Source organism: Periplaneta americana, chromosome 1 (assembly GCF_040183065.1).
Source record: "Periplaneta americana isolate PAMFEO1 chromosome 1, P.americana_PAMFEO1_priV1, whole genome shotgun sequence".
Taxonomy (NCBI): Eukaryota; Metazoa; Arthropoda; class Insecta; order Blattodea; family Blattidae; genus Periplaneta; species Periplaneta americana.
Window position 1 is genome coordinate 85034016 of NC_091117.1, and position 20845 is coordinate 85054860.

At 34.4% G+C, this 20845-nt stretch overlaps 2 protein-coding genes across 2 annotated transcripts in view; one reads left to right on the plus strand and one right to left on the minus strand.

The window, feature by feature from the left end:
* The window catches only part of LOC138697754 (general odorant-binding protein 84a-like), a 30377-nt gene extending 24253 nt beyond the window's left edge, over positions 1-6124 (minus strand). Inside the window, exons 1-2 of the mRNA XM_069823246.1 lie at positions 5980-6124; positions 1056-1128 (exon numbers count right to left, since the gene is read on the minus strand). Of these exons, the coding sequence (XP_069679347.1) occupies positions 1056-1128; positions 5980-6024 (118 nt within the window). The 5' untranslated portion in view covers positions 6025-6124. The remainder of the gene's footprint in view (positions 1-1055; positions 1129-5979) is intronic.
* LOC138697766 (phosphatidylcholine translocator ABCB4-like) overlaps positions 1-20845 on the plus strand; it is a 264750-nt gene that overhangs the window by 57197 nt on the left and 186708 nt on the right. The window lies entirely within an intron of this gene.

The following is a 20845-nucleotide window of genomic DNA, read 5'->3' on the forward strand; positions in this document are numbered from 1 at the left end:
AGAGGAAATGATACTAAAGGATATGTTACGACAGCTGTGAGCAGTATGGGATGAAGATAAATGCAAATAAGACGAAGAGCATGGTCATACGAAAAAAAAATACAGAAGATAAACTTGCGAATTCTAAATGAGGCAATAGAGTAAGTGGACAGGTTCAAATACTTGGGATGTACTATAAGCAGTAACATGAGCTGCTGCCAGGAAGTCAAAAGGAGAATAGCAATGACCAAGAAAGCTTTTAAAAGGAAAAAGCAACATCTTCTGCGGACCTCTGGAAAAGAACTGAGAAAGAGACTAGTGAAGTGCTTTGTATGGAGTGTGACATTGTATGGGACAGAAATATGGACATTACGACGAAGTGAAGAGAAGCGAATAGAAGCATTTGAAATATGGATATGGAGAAGAATGGAACGTGTGAAGTGGACAGACAGAATAAGAAATGAAGCTGTGTTGGAAAGAGTGGGTGAAGAAAGAATGTTGCTGAAACTGATCAGGAAGAGGAAAAGGAATGTAGACAAAATAACAATAGGTGTAATTGAGAAACGTCTTAATCAGTTACTATAAGGAAAACGTCATAATCGGTTACTAGAGTAGGAAAATAAAACAAAAGTGTTTACTACAAATGGTTTTGTCTGAGATTAATTTGTAGAAATGGATTGCATTGACATTCCTAACGAAATATTGGTAGAAGCAGAACAAGCAAGCCAAAGAGCTATACCAGGAAAATCCCGAGATCGATATTATAAGGAGCTGTCACTATTTAATGAATGGCGAAAAAAGAAGACGGTGAGTGAGATTTTAAATGAAACGGTTGTGTAGCTCGTTAAGTGTAAAATAAAATTTTCCAGCTCGTTAAGTCGTACTTTACGTACTAGATGTACCTCTGTTAAACAATTTTTTCGATTCGAAATACCATAAAATGTATTTAAGTATCACTTAAAATTATCAGGAACTTTAGAGCTCCCATTCCGACTTTGTAATGTTCAGACATTTGACTGCACAACTTTATTTTAACTATAACTGAAAATCTATGAAATATATTATGATGTACTTACCATGTGGAATTTGGAATGTTTCGTTACAGTGTTCCCTTATGTCATTGAAGGTGTCGTCATCATGTGCGAATACCTGTAAATAAGAGATTCAAATCATCATACTATCACAACTGCTATCACTTACAAGTAATTTATTTAGAGTTTATTTTAACATTGAATAACATCTACCTCCAAGAGTGCACTAGGATGAAGGCGGTTAGGCGTTGAATAGTAAATACTCAGACTGTACAAGAGGCAGCAAGTGAATGAAAGTATATACAGGGTAAGTTTTAAGTCCACCGACAAACTTCAGGGGGTGATTCCTGATTTCACACGAGTGCCTAAACCTTGTGGTGATGGTGGTGATGGTGGTGGTGGTGGTGGTGGTGGTATGATCGTCATCAAAAGTGACAAAAGTCCTAACTTTGTGAAATAATTTGATAAAAAATAATTATATAGTTTTTTTCGTAAATGTCTGGGTTTTATTCAAAAGCCAGAAAAGATTTGAAAGGCTTCTATAGTACATTCGGTATCTAGTAAAACTTACTTGAGCGTAAGGAGAAGGAAAAGGTGCACTGAGAAGCTTCCCCTCTTCGCTACCTACGCTTCGATTTGCAAGATAGTTGGCTCGCTTACCCCCACCACAAAGCCCTTATGTGAGCTACGGCGCACGAATGCATTTGGTTTCACGAGATAACGAATAACCTATAGCTTTGTTTAGAACTGAAATTCTAAAATGTATTTAAAAACAAATAATAATAATAATAATAATAATAATAATAATAATAATAATAATAATAATAATAATAATAATAATAATAATAATAATCTTACACAGTTTTGTTCATAAGAGAATAGGTTTTATTTTCACAGAAACTACTGTTTTAATATTGTTTCACTATTGTTGTTATGGTAAATGAAATAAATAAATAGCAATAATTCAAGCTATATAATTTTTCTTGTAGTTGTATTGCATTTCTGGTTGTGTGGAAGAGAAGACCTGATGGCCGTAACTCCACCAAACTAAATAAATAAATAAATAAATAAATAAATAAATAAATAAATAAATAAATAAATAAATAAATAAATAAATAAATAAATAAATAAATAAGTAAATAAATACATTTTTGAGTGAGTTAATGTACTTTTTCTTTTTTTGTAAATTCATAACATAGAGTAGTGGTATTGCATCTACAAATACGAACTGGCCTTCTTCATTGTTACTATAATATGTAACAGAAACTAGTATCAGCGTACTAAGATCATTCAGAACCCCCTAAATGGATTGAGGTATGGACCCTGCAGCTTGTCGCCATCGTAGAATTTTATAAAAATTTGAAGAGACCGGTTCAGAGGCAGATAAGAAACACTGCGGTAGACCAAAGTCCATATAAACTATGTGAAGGCTGCAATAGTTTTACAAGTAGTCTAGGAAGTTATACAACATTTAGAATATGGAACATGCAGTGTGCAAGAGGAGACAACAGACGAACTACTCAACAGTGTGACGTAGGTATTTGCAAAAATGTTTGTACCTGGATAGGCCTACTGCCATTCTTTTATGAACAAAATTATATTATTATTTTTATATAAACTTGCTTCTTAACAAACTTAGAGGACGTTCAAATATTTTGTGACGTTTATAATAATAATAATAATAATAATAATAATAATAATAATAATAATAATAATAATAATGGCTAAATGAAAGGAACACTACACGTAAATTTAACTTATAATCTGAGCTGTAAGGCGCTATCATTGAAAGATTACGTTTTGATTTTAAAATAGTAAGTAAACTTCCTATGCAATACACTTAGGCCCAATTGTATAAAACTCCCTGACTAAAGATCAACTTTGATCGAAGATCGAAAAGTGAACCGAGTTCAGACACTTCTTCTATTGTATAAAACTTTTCTGGATCAAATTACCTTGGTTCAAATGCAATCTAAGTTCACGTGAAAAGGATTTGGCAACATCGCATAAACAGGTGAAATACGTGATGCGCGGACCATGTTATACAGGTTTGTTCAGTGTTGCCAATCTAGCGACTTTAACTCTTTTTCAACAACAATTTCTTTCAACTTTTATATTGCTTAAATAGGGATTTAGTGACCTTTTTAGCACCCCATAGAGACAAAATTTAATCTTTCTTTGTTGATAATGAGAAATCTAGCGACTTTACAACTATTTTTTGGCGATTTTCCGTATTACACTTTGTTGGAGACACTGGTTTCTTTTTGTGCAATGTAAATAATGGCGGACAATAAGAAGAAGGTTGACTGTTCTCCAAGTTGTATACATGTTATGGTGTTTGATACTGCTAAACATAATAAAGCTTTATAAAACGACAATTTTCGTTTAGTAATACAGTTAATTGAACATTTATGAATGTACCTATCATATCCATTAATAATTAATGGTTCTTATAAACATAATATAATTATAGGTTATGTTATTTGATAATGCTGAACATGATAGAGCCTTATAAAATATAAGAATGTTTGTGTATTAAGGCAAGAAATTGAAAGAAATATATATAAATGTACCTAACATATCTATTAATATTACTAATAATGGATATTTTATTTGCAAAATCTGTCACTCGTATATTTCAAACAGAAAAGAAATAACTGAACTCGGATCATCTAACTTAGAGAAATTTCTTCAGTCAAAGTTGACTTTAGTTTGAGACAAATTAATCTCAGATTAGACTTTATACAACACAAAATTCCAAGTTCAGCTGAAACAAGGATCAATTTAACCTCTGATCTAAGATTAAATGGTTTATACAATCGGGCCTTAAAATCATTGGTGGAAGTGTTATTTTTATAAATATCATTATTTTATTCCACAATTAATTCATTTTTGTTTAAAATCCTATAGAAAACAGACCATCACCATTCCCTAGATGACACGAAAAATTTGTTTCAGTATGCTCCCTAAGCTAATGATGATGTTGGTCATGATAATAATTATGATATATAATAACCGTCACCGATGTAGCTCAAGCGTAGGCATGTTTGTCTACTGATTGGGAACTGCGCTTGGGTGTGGGTTCGATTCGCGCTTGGGTTGACAACCTGGTTGGGTTTTTCTGAGTTTTTTTCTCAACTGTAAGACCAATGTCAGGTAATAACATGCAGAATCCTCTGCCTTATCTCTCTATCACCAATTCCGTCAACGCTAAATAACCTAGTAGTTGATACAGCGTCGTTAAATAACTAAAATAAATAATAGCCAATTCCGTCTTCTCGTTCATGAATTAAATATCCCCTGAGAAAAGGGTCCAAACTTGTGAAAACATGTACATAGACCCTTACTCCGGGGTGGATTCAATATACAGGATGAATCAAAAGTCTGGAACCATATAAATATCTTCTATATGCTTGATTTTCGATTACTGTAGGTGTTACCAGTATTTGTAAGACCAAATGCTATACCAGTGACTCATTCGACTCTAGCCCTCAGCTGTCTCAAAAGCCGCCATTTTGGATGAAACTTTGAAATTTTAAGTAGGAAGGGGGTCATGTAGGTACTCAAAATCATGTGAAATTTTACGGAAAAAAATCAATGATACAATCCGTTTTTAGATATCTCTAATCGTTTTCAAGTTATTTAAAGATAACTGTTATAATGCCACAAACATTAGTTATTGCATCTACAGATATTTTGTAACATGGTACAGTGCTAAGGAGGCTTTGGAAAAGGTATTTTTATGCAATTCTGGTAATTAACTTCTCTTGCTTTACTGTTTGGTTAACCTGTGATAGTTTCAATGCATTGTTGTGATTATTTGAAGCTTTCATATAACAAATTTCTTGATTTCGTGAAGGCATTATCGAAAGAGGGAAGAATTAGATATCATTCTTCATTCTGGTGGGTTAAGCCACAGAAATGTTGCAGCAGACTGGACGAACAGTTCCCTGGACATTGGATTGGTCGGCATGGACCAGTAGAATAGCCGGCCAGGTCTCCAGATTTAACACCCCTTTGATTTTTTCTTTTGGGATTACATGAAGAGCTTGGTATATGAAGAGAAAATTGAGAATGTGGAGAGAACATTTTGTACCATTTCCGGGCTTCAGCGACACGGTTCTTTAAATGTTCCACATTCTCAATTTCATCTTCATATACCAAGCACTTTATGTAACCCCAAAAGAAAAAATCAAGGAGTGTTAAATCTGGATACCTGGCCGGCTATTCTACTGGTCCACGCCGACCAATCCAATGTCCAGAGAACTGTTCGTCCAGTCTGTTGCAACATTTCTGTGGCTTAACCCATCGATGAAGAATGATATCAAATTCTTCCCTCTTTCGATAATGCCATCACGAAAATCAAGAAAGTTGTTATAGGAAAGCTTCAAATAATCACATCAATGCATTGAAACTATCACAGGTTAACCAAACAGTAAAACAGGAGAAGTTAATTACCAGAATTGCATAAAAATACCTTTTCCAAAGTCTCCTTAGTACTGTACCATGTTACAAAATATCTGTAGATGCAGTAACTAATGTTTGTGGCATTATGACAGTTATCTTTAAATAACTTGAAAACGATTAGAGATATCTCAAAACGGATTGCATCATTGATTTTTTTTTCAGAAAATTTCACATGATTTTGAATACCTACATGACCCTCTTTCCATTTAAAGTTTCAAAGTTGCATCCAAAATGGCGGCTTTTGAGATAGCTGAGGGCTAGAATCGAATTTGTCACTGGTAGAGCATTTGGTCTTACAAATACTAGTAACACCTACATATAGTAATCGAAAATCAAGCATATAGAAGATATTTATGTGGTGCCAGACGTTTGATTCACTCTGTATTGTATTATGTTCTTTCCAGAGAAAAATATCTAAACTGAAGCCTCATTATGAAGTAGAGAATAGGGGAAACATTAGCAGAAATAAATACTACTACAATGTAAGTAAACAGAAACGTACCAGCACGGAGACGACGACGAAGTGTGCGATGACGATTTTCAGCATAATGCTCTCTTATTTTGTTTCCTGTGCGAAACGGTTGCGAGTGTCCTTTGAAGTGACAATCAGCCTCCGTGCACACATTTTATATCTTCTCATCAAGAATAAAAAACACGTCACAAGAGTGACCTTAAAGCAAAAGACAGACACACGTGAGACGGAAGTGCATTATTTCTGTCGCAATTCGTGTATCCGTTTCAATTTCGAGAAGATCTATCCAATTTGACAAGATTATTCAAATTGTCTTGTAATTTTACCAAGCCAAAGTTACATTGCATAATACCAATGTCAAAAATACATTTTGTGCGAGATCGTGCGTATTTGCTTGTTTTCCGCACAGAACCAATACGCGGTAAGTGTGAAATACCACATTCAGTATTCCCAACGTAACACAAATAACAATTTCCCTCTTCTTACCGCTTAAGCGCGACATTCATTTTACTGCTTTAGGCTTTTAACATATTATTTTTAGAGACGTTTAACATAGTAATAATTATAAATTGGAAACTTACCACTGCAATTTCACCTAAATTGCACTGTTAATTATTGTTTTTAAATATTTGCAAAAATTAAGTAAACTCTACAACACCACAAAAGTTACTGCATTTGTAATGCAAGTAACATTAAGGAAGCCGTGAAAAAATCAACAAGATTCCAGATGCCGATGTTATTACTGCAATATGTTACATAAATAATATTGTTAAAATATTAAAATGAAAAATAAATCATTACATAACCTTACCGTTTGTTTTAAGTTCGCATTTATAGACTGGGGGAAAAAAAAAGACAGACGTATATCACGGCCTGCTGGAGTATAGTAAACACAGAAAACATTTTATAGCAACAATGTTGAAGAAAGATATTTTAGTGTTCTGAAGTTGCCGTCATTAAACAGAAACCAACATGGAGATTTCATTGCAACTAATTAGAAATTCGTCTTTCAGGTATGTAATAAACGATCTTCGCACAAAATAATGTACGATACACGAGCGGTATGTTTGTTTTCATGTTCTCGGAAATTAAAAAAGCTCAACTACGTTTCGCTTTTTCAATCTTTTCCTCGACCATGAAAACGTCAACATACCGCTCTTGTAACGTATATTACTATTGCACATATAGACCTATCCAAAGCAGTGAGATAAATAAATAATTATTCGGTAAAAGGATTTCTCACGATATATTGATAAGATTCAAATTAATTTATTCATTCGATCAACCATTATTTCCGTAGTTCTTTGCATATCATTTATCTGATTGAACGTATATTTCAGTTTTTATATTTTGGACAATAGTAGAATTCTATTAGATGTGATGAAGGTAATTACAAATTAGAATTATTTAACCTCTCACGATAATCCTTTTTTCGTCCACTTCATATTTTGTTCGTTCGAGTCATCTTTCTTTCATTTCATTTACCCGTTCGTTTAGTCATTCAATCGTTCGGATGTTAATTCACTCGTAGATTTGTTCGTTTTCTTTTTTCATTCATTTCGTCATCCGACCTTGCATTCCTTCTCCATTTCACTCGTTCAATTGTCCATGTTTAGAAGAAACTTGAAAGTTAAATATTTAGGTATTATCACTAGACCTCGGATTTTTAGGTACTTAAAAACTAACTTTTAGGCACCTAAAATAGGCCCTGAATTTATCAAAATAGCCACTAAAGACACAGATTTCAGCACCTAAAAATACAAATTCAAGCAGCTAAAAATACTATTTTATGCAGCTAAAATGTCATTTATATCCACACAAATTACAGTAACTATAAAAATGCAATTAATTAGTGAGTATTAAGCATTACAATATACAGTAACAAAAACAGTAAAACAATATTGCGGTTATAAACTTTATTTCTGTTAAGTCTTAAATTTTTATGAATACCCATACGTCATTTTTAACGAATTCATCGGTCTCATTGCTCCAAGGCTGCTAATACATACTGTAAGTGTTCATATAAGAATTTAATTAATTAATTGACCAATGAATTTACAATTAACACATATTCATAATTGGCATTGCAATACATAACATTTTTCTCTAATTTTCTATTGTGAAACTTCGCCTTTTCTTTGACAGAATCATTTTATAAGCGAAAAAAAAATTCTTCTCAATAATATCGAAGCAATGGATGCATATTTAAATCTAGCAATGTTTGCCATGCTGATTTCTTTAGGGAGAACAACATCCTCCAGATTCATCACATTCCTACTGTCTGCTCAAGTGCTCAATAAAACCAGACATTCAAAACTTTCTCTTTCACTGCTACACGAAAATTAATATATATATATATATATATAGACACACACACACACACGTAATAGAGGAGACGGCCTGGAGATATGGAGGGTAGCTGCGAATATATTGAATAAGCAGTCGTGGACAGCCGATAAGGAGTGGTGCTCCAGTTTGGGGGTTGGGCGAAGGGCTAATAACCCATCACCGTAAAAAAACAGCTTGTTACGAATCCATACAATAAGCCTCGAAATGGGACTGATTCTCTGATATGATTTTTTTAGTAGGTTATTTTACGACGCTTTATCAACATCTTCGGTTATTTAGTGTCTGAATGAGATGAAGGTGATAATGCCGGTGAAATGAATCCGAAAGTTGCTCATATTGGGTTGAGGGAAAACGCGGGAAAAAACCTCAACCAGGTAACATGCCCCGACCGGGAATCGAACCTTGGCCACCTGGTTTCGGGGCCAGATGCTCTGACCGTTACTCCACAGGTGTGGACTCTGATATGATGATAGAGACTGGATTAATCTTGCACAGGATAGGGACCGATGGCGGGCTTATGTGAGGGCGGCAATGAACCTGCGGGTTCCTTAAAAGCCATTTGTAAGTAAGTATATACATAACAAATATAAATTGGCGATTTTAGGCTCTAAAACCTTAAAAATAGATTTCAATGGACAAAATAGGCATTTTTAGGCACCATGAAACCGCTTTCAAATGTTCATTTCTCATATAAAATGTGAAGATATTTAACTAGTTTTAGTTTATCTCTACAAAACCTAAAATCCGAGGTCTAATTAGGCCTAACAAGTATCAATATAATAAGACGGAATAAACATTTCACTTGAAGATATGTGTCAGAGGCAGAACAATATTGTTTGTATGCATTTGAACTCTGATTAGTGTAATACGTAGCTAGTCAACGATGTATTTATGTAAGATGCTCCTTAAAATAATTTATAAATTTCTCATTCTCCGAAATTATTTACACACTCATATTTTTTAAATAATATATATTTAGCAATATTTGAGTCTATACTTAGATCTGGCATAATTGGTTGAGAAGAAGTGCTAAATCGCATCTTATTCAGTTGTCTTCATTTCAAAACAGAATAATAATTGTCAGAAATGTTAATTACACAACACATTTTATTTTTAAGATTATTTTAGCTTTAATATTAAACACATTTACAATTTAACTTTGTCACAAAATTGTTGTAAGTATAAAGATTACATACAAACATTTCGTAATAGGCCCACTAGACGAAATATCTTACCCCTCTTATTTGAACCAAAATACAATACAAAATTTGGGTAAATTCATTCTTCATATTATGGGCCAAGATTATCCAATCAGTTTATTAAAATAAATATAGAATCAAGTAACCATATTAATAACATTTTCTGTAAGAAAATTAACTATTACTTTTCTTTAAATTAAAAAACTTCTAGCATTATATTATGCAATTGGAACATCCTGAAGCACGAGAATTTGCTCTGTCAGATGCAAGCTGTACCCATATATATATATATATATATATATATATATATATATATATATATATATATATATATATGAGAGCTGAATGGGAAGCCATTATTCAACACTATCACATCTGTAGGCGACTGGAACACGTGAATGATACACATCTACATCACATGAGAAATCTAGGAGAGGAGAAGAAAACATCTCTCACGCGCCTGAAGATTGCTTCAAACAGCGTCACTCCTCAAACTAAAGGAAAACATCTAAGAGAAGTTCTCAGAAAACAATCATTCCAGTCATGGTGCCAGCTTCCACATAAAGGCAAAGGTGTTTGTACATATGAAGAATGCCCCAAAGCCAACTCCTGGATCTCCTCTAAAAAGTGTCTTTCATCCTCAAAATACATCAATGCCATCAAGATATCTTGCAAAGTTACCGCAGTGAGATTTGTCCCTGGCAGAACCTTCAATACTACCCGTTGTCGCCATCCCGGCTGCAGCGAGACTGAAACACTTGGCCACGTGCTGGGGTTTTGTAAGAAGGGAGAGCTACTGCGTAACAACAGACACCATCGTCCTCGTACAGCAATTGCCAATCTGCTAAGAAAGAGAGGATGGGAAGTACAGGAGGAGATTCACTGTCTGTCTGAAGATGATTCTCATAGAAGGGTGGATATAATTACCATCAATAGAAGAACCCAGAAAGCGATGGTCTTAGACGCTACGATTTGCTTTGAACGAGACACGAATCAAGCACTGCAGATAAATGACGACAAGCGAGCTAAATATGTACCTTGTCTTCCATACTTCAGTGAAAAATATGGCTTTTGGCTTTACAACTGGGATGTTACAGGCTTGCTAGTTGGAGTGAGGGGTTGTTTATCAAAATTTACATGTAATATCCTTAAATGCTTTAAAATTCCCTTTTATGAGGTTCAGAAGATTGTGATGGAAATTCTGAAGGCCTCTATTCAAATTCTACGCTATCATCTATATATTAACACCTAAATTTTTGTTTTAATGTACAAATCGAATCATTATTTTACTAGTTTCATTTCCCTTTATCTTTTATGTTTGTTAATTCCGGATCCCAGTGGTCAAGCTCACTTGCGGACGGATGATTTGAAATAAATCTTAGTATGTAGTAATTTTCAATTTCATTAATTTGGGCTCACGTTTTTAATCAGTCTCTTTCTATTCGTTCATTATATACATTGGGCAATGAATATAATCTTAACAACTGTAACCAAAAATTCTCTTAAAATTCCGATCCTGAGTCATAGGCCTATAGTGTAATTTTTCAGTCATATTCGACGAGAAATAAAGACAGACTTTATAGAAAATAAACCTTCGGTATTGTTCCACGTTCGTAATGGCTTCAATGACGTCAGTTTCGCAAAGAGCAAAGTGGAAAACAATTCTTAAAAAAAAAATGTAATCCATTCATTCATTGTGTTCTGGCCAAGGACAGGTCTTTCACTGCAAACCCAGCTTTCTCCAATCTTTTCTAATTCTTGTCTTTCTCTTTGTCTCAAATTGAAGAAAAAACCTCGATGACATAGGAGATTAAGCTACAAGAGTCTTCCATGAAAACTTTAACGAAGTCAGCTTCAACAGGCAGATGTATTCAAGACGTTAGTTTGAAAAGCTACGAAATAGTTAAAACTAAAGCTCTATAAAACAACATTTCTTCATAAATTGAACGTATTTGAGAGATCCTAAACAAATGGTTTACCTAAATGGTGAATATTTTTCATTGAGTAATATAAATAACGATTTCCTCAGGGATCTGTATTGGCCCCTTATTATTTCTTATTGTTGTTAATTACACTGGTCAACAATGATTTTGTTAAATAAATAATTTTGGGTCTTTCTCATGTATTGACATCTACTGAATGCAAAAATGAAGTCAGAAATTTTCCATCACCCAACATTTTTTTTTTAATTTTGAAAATAAATTTGTTCCTGTTTATTAGCATTTGTGGTGTATAACAAGCTGATTAGAAGGCGTATTTTACATTTATATTGCATTACATTGTGACTTGTAACGTTTGGTATTGTTACCTGTGAATTCACGAATAATAACAATGACATTTCCCTCACAAAACTGTGATTTTAAGGTAAATTTCCCAGATGAATAGAATCTTTCTTTAAAGAAAGAAGCTAATCATGTGCTCTCTTCCGTTGTCAATTGAATTATGATTGAAGTATATAATACCGTACCTAATAGTGCATTGTAAGGAGTAGTGTACAAATGTATAATGCAAAAGAAACATGTCTTGAAAATGTGTTATAGATAGAAACAACTTCTGTTGAGTGTGTGGTGAGCTCACTTTAAAATGACAGAGGCCAAATATTATTCCTCTAGTTAGAAGAGCTTATGGCTGTTATTTTAACAACAAAATAGACCAGAACAAGACATGGGCCCCTGAAATCTGTTATGCCAAATGTGTAACACTATTAACTGGCTGGTTAAAAGAATCCCGTCATATGCCTTTTGCAGTCCCTATGATATGGCGCGAACTAAGGATCATTTGACAGACTGTTATTTCTGCTTGACAAATATATTTGGAATAAATTCGAAGTCCAGACACTGTTAAATATCAATATTTAGTTTCTGCAATTCGGCCTTTGCTTCATAGGCCAGGATTTCCCATACTAACTCCACCAGATGACACAACATTGATTGAAGTAATTGAAAGTGTTCCTGATGTTCAGAATGAATTATAAAATGATCCAGATTTTGTGGAAGATGATACTATAAATGAACTTCACTTTCTGACACAGGAGGATCTAAATGATTTGGTTCGGGATCTTGGTTTAAGTAAAAGCAAGGCAGAATTACTCGCCTCAAGATTGAAAAGCTAGAAGCTGCTGCAGGTAACACCAAAGTAAGTTTCTTTTGTCAACGCCAAAAGGAATTTTAGCATTTGTTTTCTAAAGAGGAGGATGACCTAGTTTTCTGCAGTGATGTTGAGAATTTGTTCGAGTCACTGGGTGTTGAGCATAAACCTGAGGATTGGCGTTTGTTCATAGACTCCTCGAAAACAGTTTGAAAGGAGCGTTACTACATAATGGAAACAAATATCCATCCATTCCTTTAGCCCATGCAGTTGGTATGAAGGAAAATAATGAGAATATGAAGCTCTTACTAACCACTATCAAGTGTGACAATTTTTCTTGGCAGATATGTGGGGATTTGTAAGTAATAGCTATCTTACTTGGGTTACAGCCTGGCTATACTTCTGCAAGTTGGATAGCAGAGTCAAAAGTAATCATTATATAAAAAAAGAACTGGCCAAAGAGAGAATCATTTTAATCCAGGACAAGATAATGTTCTTCACCAACCATTTGTAAGTTCTGAAAAAATCTTATTGCCTCCATTGCATATCAAACTAGGCTTGACGAAGAATTTTGAGAAAGCAATGGATCGTGATGGCAGTGCATTTCTCTTCCTGAAAAATAAGTTCCCAAGAATCAGTGAAGCTAAATTAAAAGAAGGAATATTTGTTGATCTCAAATAAGGGAACTGATGAAAGATACGCAATTTGAAAACCAGTTAAATATGCAAGAAGCAGCTGCACGGGTGTATTTCAAAAATGTTGTCACGAACTTTTTAGGAAACTTCAGTTCTGGGAACTATAGAGAACTTTCAGTGAGATGATTTAGAACTACAAGATCATGGGATGTAATATGTCTTAAAAAAATACACTTTCTGCAGCCCTTCTCGATTTCTTTCCTGAAAACCTAGGGGCTGTGAGCGACGAACACGGGAGTGTTTCCACCAGGACATCGTGTAAATGGAAAGGCGCTACCATGGTAAATGGTGTCCAAATATGTTGGCAGACTATTGTTGGATACTGGAAAGAGATGTTCCTCAAGCAAAGTACAGCCGAAAATAAGCTTCACATACATTTTAGGTCAATAAATGTAATTTCAGTTAAGATATCGTAATACTAAAATGTATAGATACGAAAAATGTTTTTCATGTGATGGAAAAGTTCTGTAAAAAGATTTGAAATCAGCACAAAAAAGTCATTTAGAATCACCCATTGTTTCCCATTTAACAGACAAAAGTTTAAATTTTGTTGACCAGTGTTATTTATCAACCAGTATTCCTATTCACACTATAGTGTTTGCAAACGACACCACTTTTATTACTTTTGGAAATGACTTAAGTCTTTTGAAACAACCGAGTGAATCAATAATGACAAAAGCGTCTGAATGATTTGGAGCCAATAGTATGCTTCTAAATAAAGATAATATTGCTACTCTTGTATGTACTTTGAAACGTTAATAACCTTTTGTCAGACTGATTAAATTTTTAGATGTTTATATTGATAGTCAACTACCTTGGGTAATACATATGTTGATTATTCCAAGAAAAGATTATATAAAATAATTTATTTAATTCGAAATTTAAGATATTGTATTCCTCTTTCGTATTTTAAAAGTATATATTTAGTTTCCTAAATCGGTTAAAAGTAAGGATTAATTCTCTGTGCAGGTATTAGCAAGATTAATGAAACCCGTCTATTGCAAAAGATAATACTGATAATAATCACAAAGAGTCATTATACAACTTCATGTAGACTATTGTTTGTCGATTTAGGTATTTTAACTATTTATAATCTTTTTAAATTAGATATTTTTGTCTTTGTACATGATTCCTCGGCGAATTTTGATTTAAGATGTGGCATACACCATTACAATACCACGTCAAAATCAAAAATAAAAATGCCTTATTTTATATTAAACAAGATCCATAATAGTTACTTGTACCTTGAACTTAAATTTTATAATAAATTGCCTGAAAATTTTAAACACTTACATAGTAAAGCTTTTAAAACTACAGTATACACAAGATTTGTAAAACATCCTTTTTATTCAATTTATGAATTTTTAAATTTTAATTAATATAAAATTAATATGAAGTAAAGAAATAGGCTTGGAAGTAAATTCCGAAAAGACAAAGTATGTGATTATGTCTCGTGAAGAGAATATGGTACGAAATGGAAATATAAAAATTGGAGATTTATCCTTTGAATAGGTGGAAAAATTCAAATACCTGGAAGCAACAGTAACAAATATAAATGATACTCGGGAGGAAATTAAACACAGAATAAATATGGGAAATGCCTGTTATTATTCGGTTGAGAAACCTCTATCACCCTGCCTGTTGTCAAAAAATCTTAAAGTTACAATTTATAAAACAGTTACATTACCGGTTGTTCTTTATGGTTGTGAAACTTGGACTCTCACTGTGATTTTTTTATTTTAGTAGGTTATTTTACGATGCTTTACCATCTCACTTTGATAGAGGAACATAGGTTAAGGGTATTTGAGAAGACGGTGCTTAGGAAAATATTTGGGGCTAAGAGGGATGAAGTTACAGGAGAATGGAGAAAGTTACACAACACAGAACTGCACGCATTGTATTCTTTACCTGACATAATTAGGAACATTAAATCCAGACGTTTGAGATGGGCAGGGCATGTAGCACGTATGGGCGAATCCAGAAATGCATATAGAGTGTTAGTTGGGAGGTCGGAGGGAAAAAGATATTTGGGGAGGCCGAGACGTAGATGGGAAGATAACATTAAAATGGATTTGAGGGAGGTGGGATATGATGATAGAGACTGGATTGGTCTTGCTCAGGATAGTGACCTATGGCGGGCTTATGTGAGGGCGGCAATGAATCTCCGGGTTCCTTAAAACCCAGTAAGTAAGTAAGTAAGTAAGTAAGTAAGTAAATAACATTAATATGTAATTTATTTTTAACAATGTACTATGCACAGTTTTTTTCTACAGAGTGATTTATATAGAACTGACACATTTCTTTCATTAATTGTTTCAAAACGAATTGTGCTAGCGACAACTTATTATACCTAAAATGTAGAGGAATTTTGGGAGATTATTTACCTCTATAGCAAATGTTGAAAATGTCCTCCATCCTGCATAAGGCACAACTCAACACGTCGTTCCATGTTACTGGCCACTCGTTGGAGGACTCTGTTGTCAATAGCTTGAATCTCCTGTGTGATGTTGTGCTTCAGATCGTCCAATGTCTGGGGACGTGTGGCGTAAATCCTGTCTTTTAAGTAACCCCATAGAAAGAAGTCCGGCGTTGTCAAATCCGGAGATCTCGGTGGACACAGGTTCCTGGAAATTATTCGGTCGTCAAAGAAACTTGCTCTTACGTCAACAACCGTGGGAAGCCTAGATGAACGATGCTTGCCCTTTTCACTCACCAGAGATCCAGTTGTTTCCAATTTGTTTACCAGTCCCAGTATTGTGTTTCTTTTGGGAGGATTGCGAACACCAAATTATTTCTGGTATGCCCTTTGAGTAGCTGTAATTGAATTCGTAATCCAGTATTGCTTCAAAAGGAAGAGTCGTTGATTTAATGTGCACTGCATTTTCACGTTGACACAAAATGTCGAAAACAGCTGCCGACAATAGGAATAAAACAGAAACATCTGCGCATCTAGTGCCGCCAACAATAGGAATAAAACATAAACATCTGCGCATCTACTGACAAGGAATCGAAACTCCAGAACATTCTGCTTAATTTGGTGCTAAAATTGGGTCATTGAATGAATTTCCAACGGAATAATTAAAGAAAGAAATGTGTCAGTTCTATATAAATCACTCTGTATATTGACTTTGTCAATTGCCTGTATAGTGCCTAAAGACAAATAATAAAATCTTATTCTGAAATATATTTAATTTGGTGTCTTTTAGAGTTTCTAGGTTATTCCCGGACAATTTACCACGTTCGATAATGATGGCTATGGATTTCCCAGACTGAGGAAATGTAGGGTCTCATTATTCAACAGGAGAGCATCGTCACACTATGCAGCGATCTTGCGAACTGTACTCAAGATATAGAGATATGGATAGGTGGAAGAGATACCATTGCTTTTCCACAGTGCAGCTCCGACTGGCTGTAATGCATTTCCTTTTCTTTGGAGAGACATACGTAAAGATAGTGAGTCTCAAGAAAAATTCCAGTCCCTTACCCGCCTGTTCCATAGAATAACTGGAATCATAGATGCAATACAACTAAAAATTGCAACATTTAATTTACAATTAAAACACGGAACTGTGTAAGAAACAAAAGCAGTTATATTAAGAGGGGGGGTCACACCTTTCGCAACTTATAAATTTACTGGTATTTCAACATTTTTTTGCCAGAATTTATAGGTCCCCTAGAAATAAAAATTCGTACGCTTAACTTACACTATCTGCATATCATTAAATTTTAATGCTTTTCAAAACTAATACTTATGTTTTGACGTGAATAAGTCTTCAAAATCAGACCGATATATGGGGTACCAGTACGGAAACTTCGATGTAACGATGTAACGTTTGCATGGTGATCCATTCCGACGCCATAACTTCGCGACTAATAACAGGACTGGATCGGGTATACTACTACGATGCGACCATGAATTCCAAGGGCCAGAGGCGACTAGCGACCATTTTGGGAGCGCGCGAAAATTTCAGGGCAGTAGTCCTATAATCTTTTCGCTGTATGAAAAAACCTAATGTAAACAATAGCACGTGACTGAAGTGAGGCTTCATTGGCCATTGTTTGGCGCCATAGATTCTCAGTACCGGTACACGTTACGCCTGCTGTTGTACATTCTGTTTCATGTTAAACATTTCCCGTTACTCTTCAAGTAGGCCTAACCTCACTACTATGCATTCATTTGCTTAGGAAACATTTACTTTATAATTACTACAATTAAATTATTTTTAAGTCTTATGTATTCACAATGGACAGTTGAAGATACAGAAGCCATACTTCAATACTAGCTTACGTGAACAACTACGAGCTCAAGTGACGCCAGCTTGTTACAAGAACAGACTACCTCGGTATTACTGTTGGTATTCATCCGCGTTCATAGTACATAACAAAATATAAAAGTAGCTTTTCTTTTACATAGCGTTTTACACATGAGTGAAGTTAAATATTTCATCGTATTTAACAGCTAGAATTCAATTTTTTATTTTCAAATAATACAAGATTGTGGTTTCCAAATACGAACTATATTTTCCTGCGTCATGTGAGTGTTTCGACTGGGAGCCAATCACGGGTATGACAGCACCGTGCTTATGTTTACATTAGGATTTTTCTTACAGCGAAAACAGTATATATCTCGCGACTGATGTGCTAGAGTCCTGATTTTGGTGCCAAACGAAGATCTCTTCTAGATCTGTTGATAAGTATTCACGTAAAATCCACGGCTGTGCCCCCGTCACGCCCGTTTCTTTAACTATGAAAATTAGTGGGCTATTTTGTTCAGGTGAACAGCGTTTACATGATATATCGAAAAGTGCTTACTTCTATAGTTCTGTCATGTGAACAGCATACCGTACTCTAGAATCTTTAATGTAAAATGTACAGATTATTTAAAAAAACAATATTGATCAATTATTTTTAATTTAAATGAAATCAGTATTATTTTCTTAAAATAAACTACGCATTACATTAAGAATTGTAGAGAATATTGTTCACTTAGGAGAACTGTACAGTCTTAGAAAAATTTTTGCTGCACAGAGACTTTGTAAGTCCCAGAAAGGAGGCAATATACGTGACCAAACATACAACGAAACAAAACTAATTTTATTACCTCATCTTGTGAACCAGGTCGCTCGTCCTCTGATAATGCTCACTGCCTCCTTTCTAGGACTTATAAAGTATCTGTGAAACAAAACTTCTTTCTAAGACTGCACGTGCATGCAAAGTTTCATTAATATATCTTGAGTGATTTTTTGAGCTATCAGGTAAATGCTGTCCGGCTGAACACAAATTTTCATAATAAAAAAATAACTATTAGATTTCCGGAAACATTACAAATTGCATAGTAATGTACAGAGTTTGTTATTAAGGGCATTTGGTAAAGTTTTCGAGCTGTTCCGTATTCTTTACCCTCCAGAAATGAACTATATGGACAAATAAAGTTTTCACCGCCCATAAAACAGGCCCTGGGCCTGTTTAATAAAAGTACTACTTTTGGTAGTTACTTATTAGGAGTGTACAAATTAGTAGTTAGCAGTGTGGAAAATTCTGTTTCGTAAACAAAACTCTTACAATTTACTTACAAATAGCTTTTAAGGAACCCGGAGGTTCATTGCCGCCCTCACATAAGCCCGCCATCGGTCCCTATCCCATGCAAGATTAATCCAGTCCCTACCATCATATCACACATCCCTCAAATCCATTTTAATATTATCCTCCCACCTACGTCTCGGCCTCCCCAAAGATCTAATTCCCTCCGGCCTTCCAACTAACACTCTACATGCATTTCTGGATTCGCCCATACGTGCCACATGCCCTGCACATCTCAAACGTCTGGATTTTATGTTCCTAATTATGTCAGGTGAAGAATATAATGCGTGCAGTTCTGCATTGTGTAACTTTCTCCATTCTCCTGTAACTTCATCCCTCTTAGCCCCAAATATTTTCCTAAGAACCTTATTCTCAAACACCCTTAATCTCTGTTCCTCTCTCAAAGTGAGAGTCCAAGTTTCACAACCATACACAACAACCAGTAACATAACTGTTTTATAAATCCCAACTTCCAGATTTTTTGACAACAGACTAGATGACAAAAGCTTCTCAACCGAATAATAACAGGCATTTCCCATGTCTATTCTGCGTTTAATTTCCTCCCGAGTGTCATTTATATCTGTTACTGTTGCTCCAAGATATTTGAAGTTTTAAACCTCTTCGAAGGATAAATCTCCAAATTTTTATGTTTCTATTTCGTACAATATTCTGGTCACGACACATAATCATATACTTTGTCTTTTCGGGATTTACTTCCAAACCTATCGCTTTACTTGCTTCAAGTAAAATTCCCGTATTAAGTACACAGAGAAATAATTTATTATAGTTGTATGAACACTTTTTAATAATTGTTAAAATTAATATAATCAGTTAAAAACTAGACATGTTTCGGAGGTATGCTCCTCCATCTTCAGTGGCAATACCACGACGCTGGATCTGATCTCCTTTAAGCTACGACACGCGGTCGAACATCAGATCCAGCGTCGTGGTATTGCCACTGAAGATGGAGGAGCATACCTCCGAAACATGTCTGGTTTTTTAACTGATTATATTAATTTTAACAATTATTAAAAAGTGTTCATACAACTGTAATAAATTATTTCTCTGTATACTTAATATCTCATTTATGAACACTGTTGAATTTGACCTTACTTGTGTAAATTCTAAAATTCCCGTGTTTTCACTAATCCTTTGTGGATTTTCTCCTAACATTCATGTCATACACATAGACAAGAATCTAATGTAACCCGTTCAATTGTAAACACTGTCTGTTATCCTGAACTTTCCTAATGGCACATTCTAGAACAAAGTTAAAAAGTAAAGGTAATAATGCATCTCCTTGTTTTAGCCCACAGTGAATTGGAAAAGTATCAGATAGAAACTAGCCTATACGAACTCTGCTGTAAGTTTCACTGAGACACATTTTAATTAATCGAACTAGTTTCTTGAGAATACTAAATTCAATAAGAATATTATATAAAACTTCTCTCTTAACCGAGTCATATGCATTTTTGAAATCTATGAATAACTGATGTACTGTACCCTTACACTCCCATTTTTTCTCCAATATCTGTCGAATACAAAATATCTGATCAATAGCATAGAAAAAAAATGGTAGAAAAATTAAAATGTCAAGTACTATAATATTGCACAACATATAAAATGTGGACATTGCGATAGTTGTTTTCTTTACAGTCCGACACGGTTTAATAAACTAGTGTGAGAAATGAAGTTTTGCCATTTTATGGGTTAGCAGTTAACAGCTTCAGTCCAATTGTTCAGAAGGAACAGATGGTCTTGAATAACGTGATCCCGAATTTTATCATTTTTAAGTGAATCTCACTTATTTCAGTGCAAGTTTGGAAATATTAACTTGTATTGGACAGTACTGGACATAAGGAAATGTTAGTAATTTTATCTGTGCAATATATTTGAGAAGATATATCTTTTAATATAATCTTACGGTTTTATACCGTAAACATAAGCGAGTGGCGTCATTAGAAATCAAATTTAGACTGCTGTTTG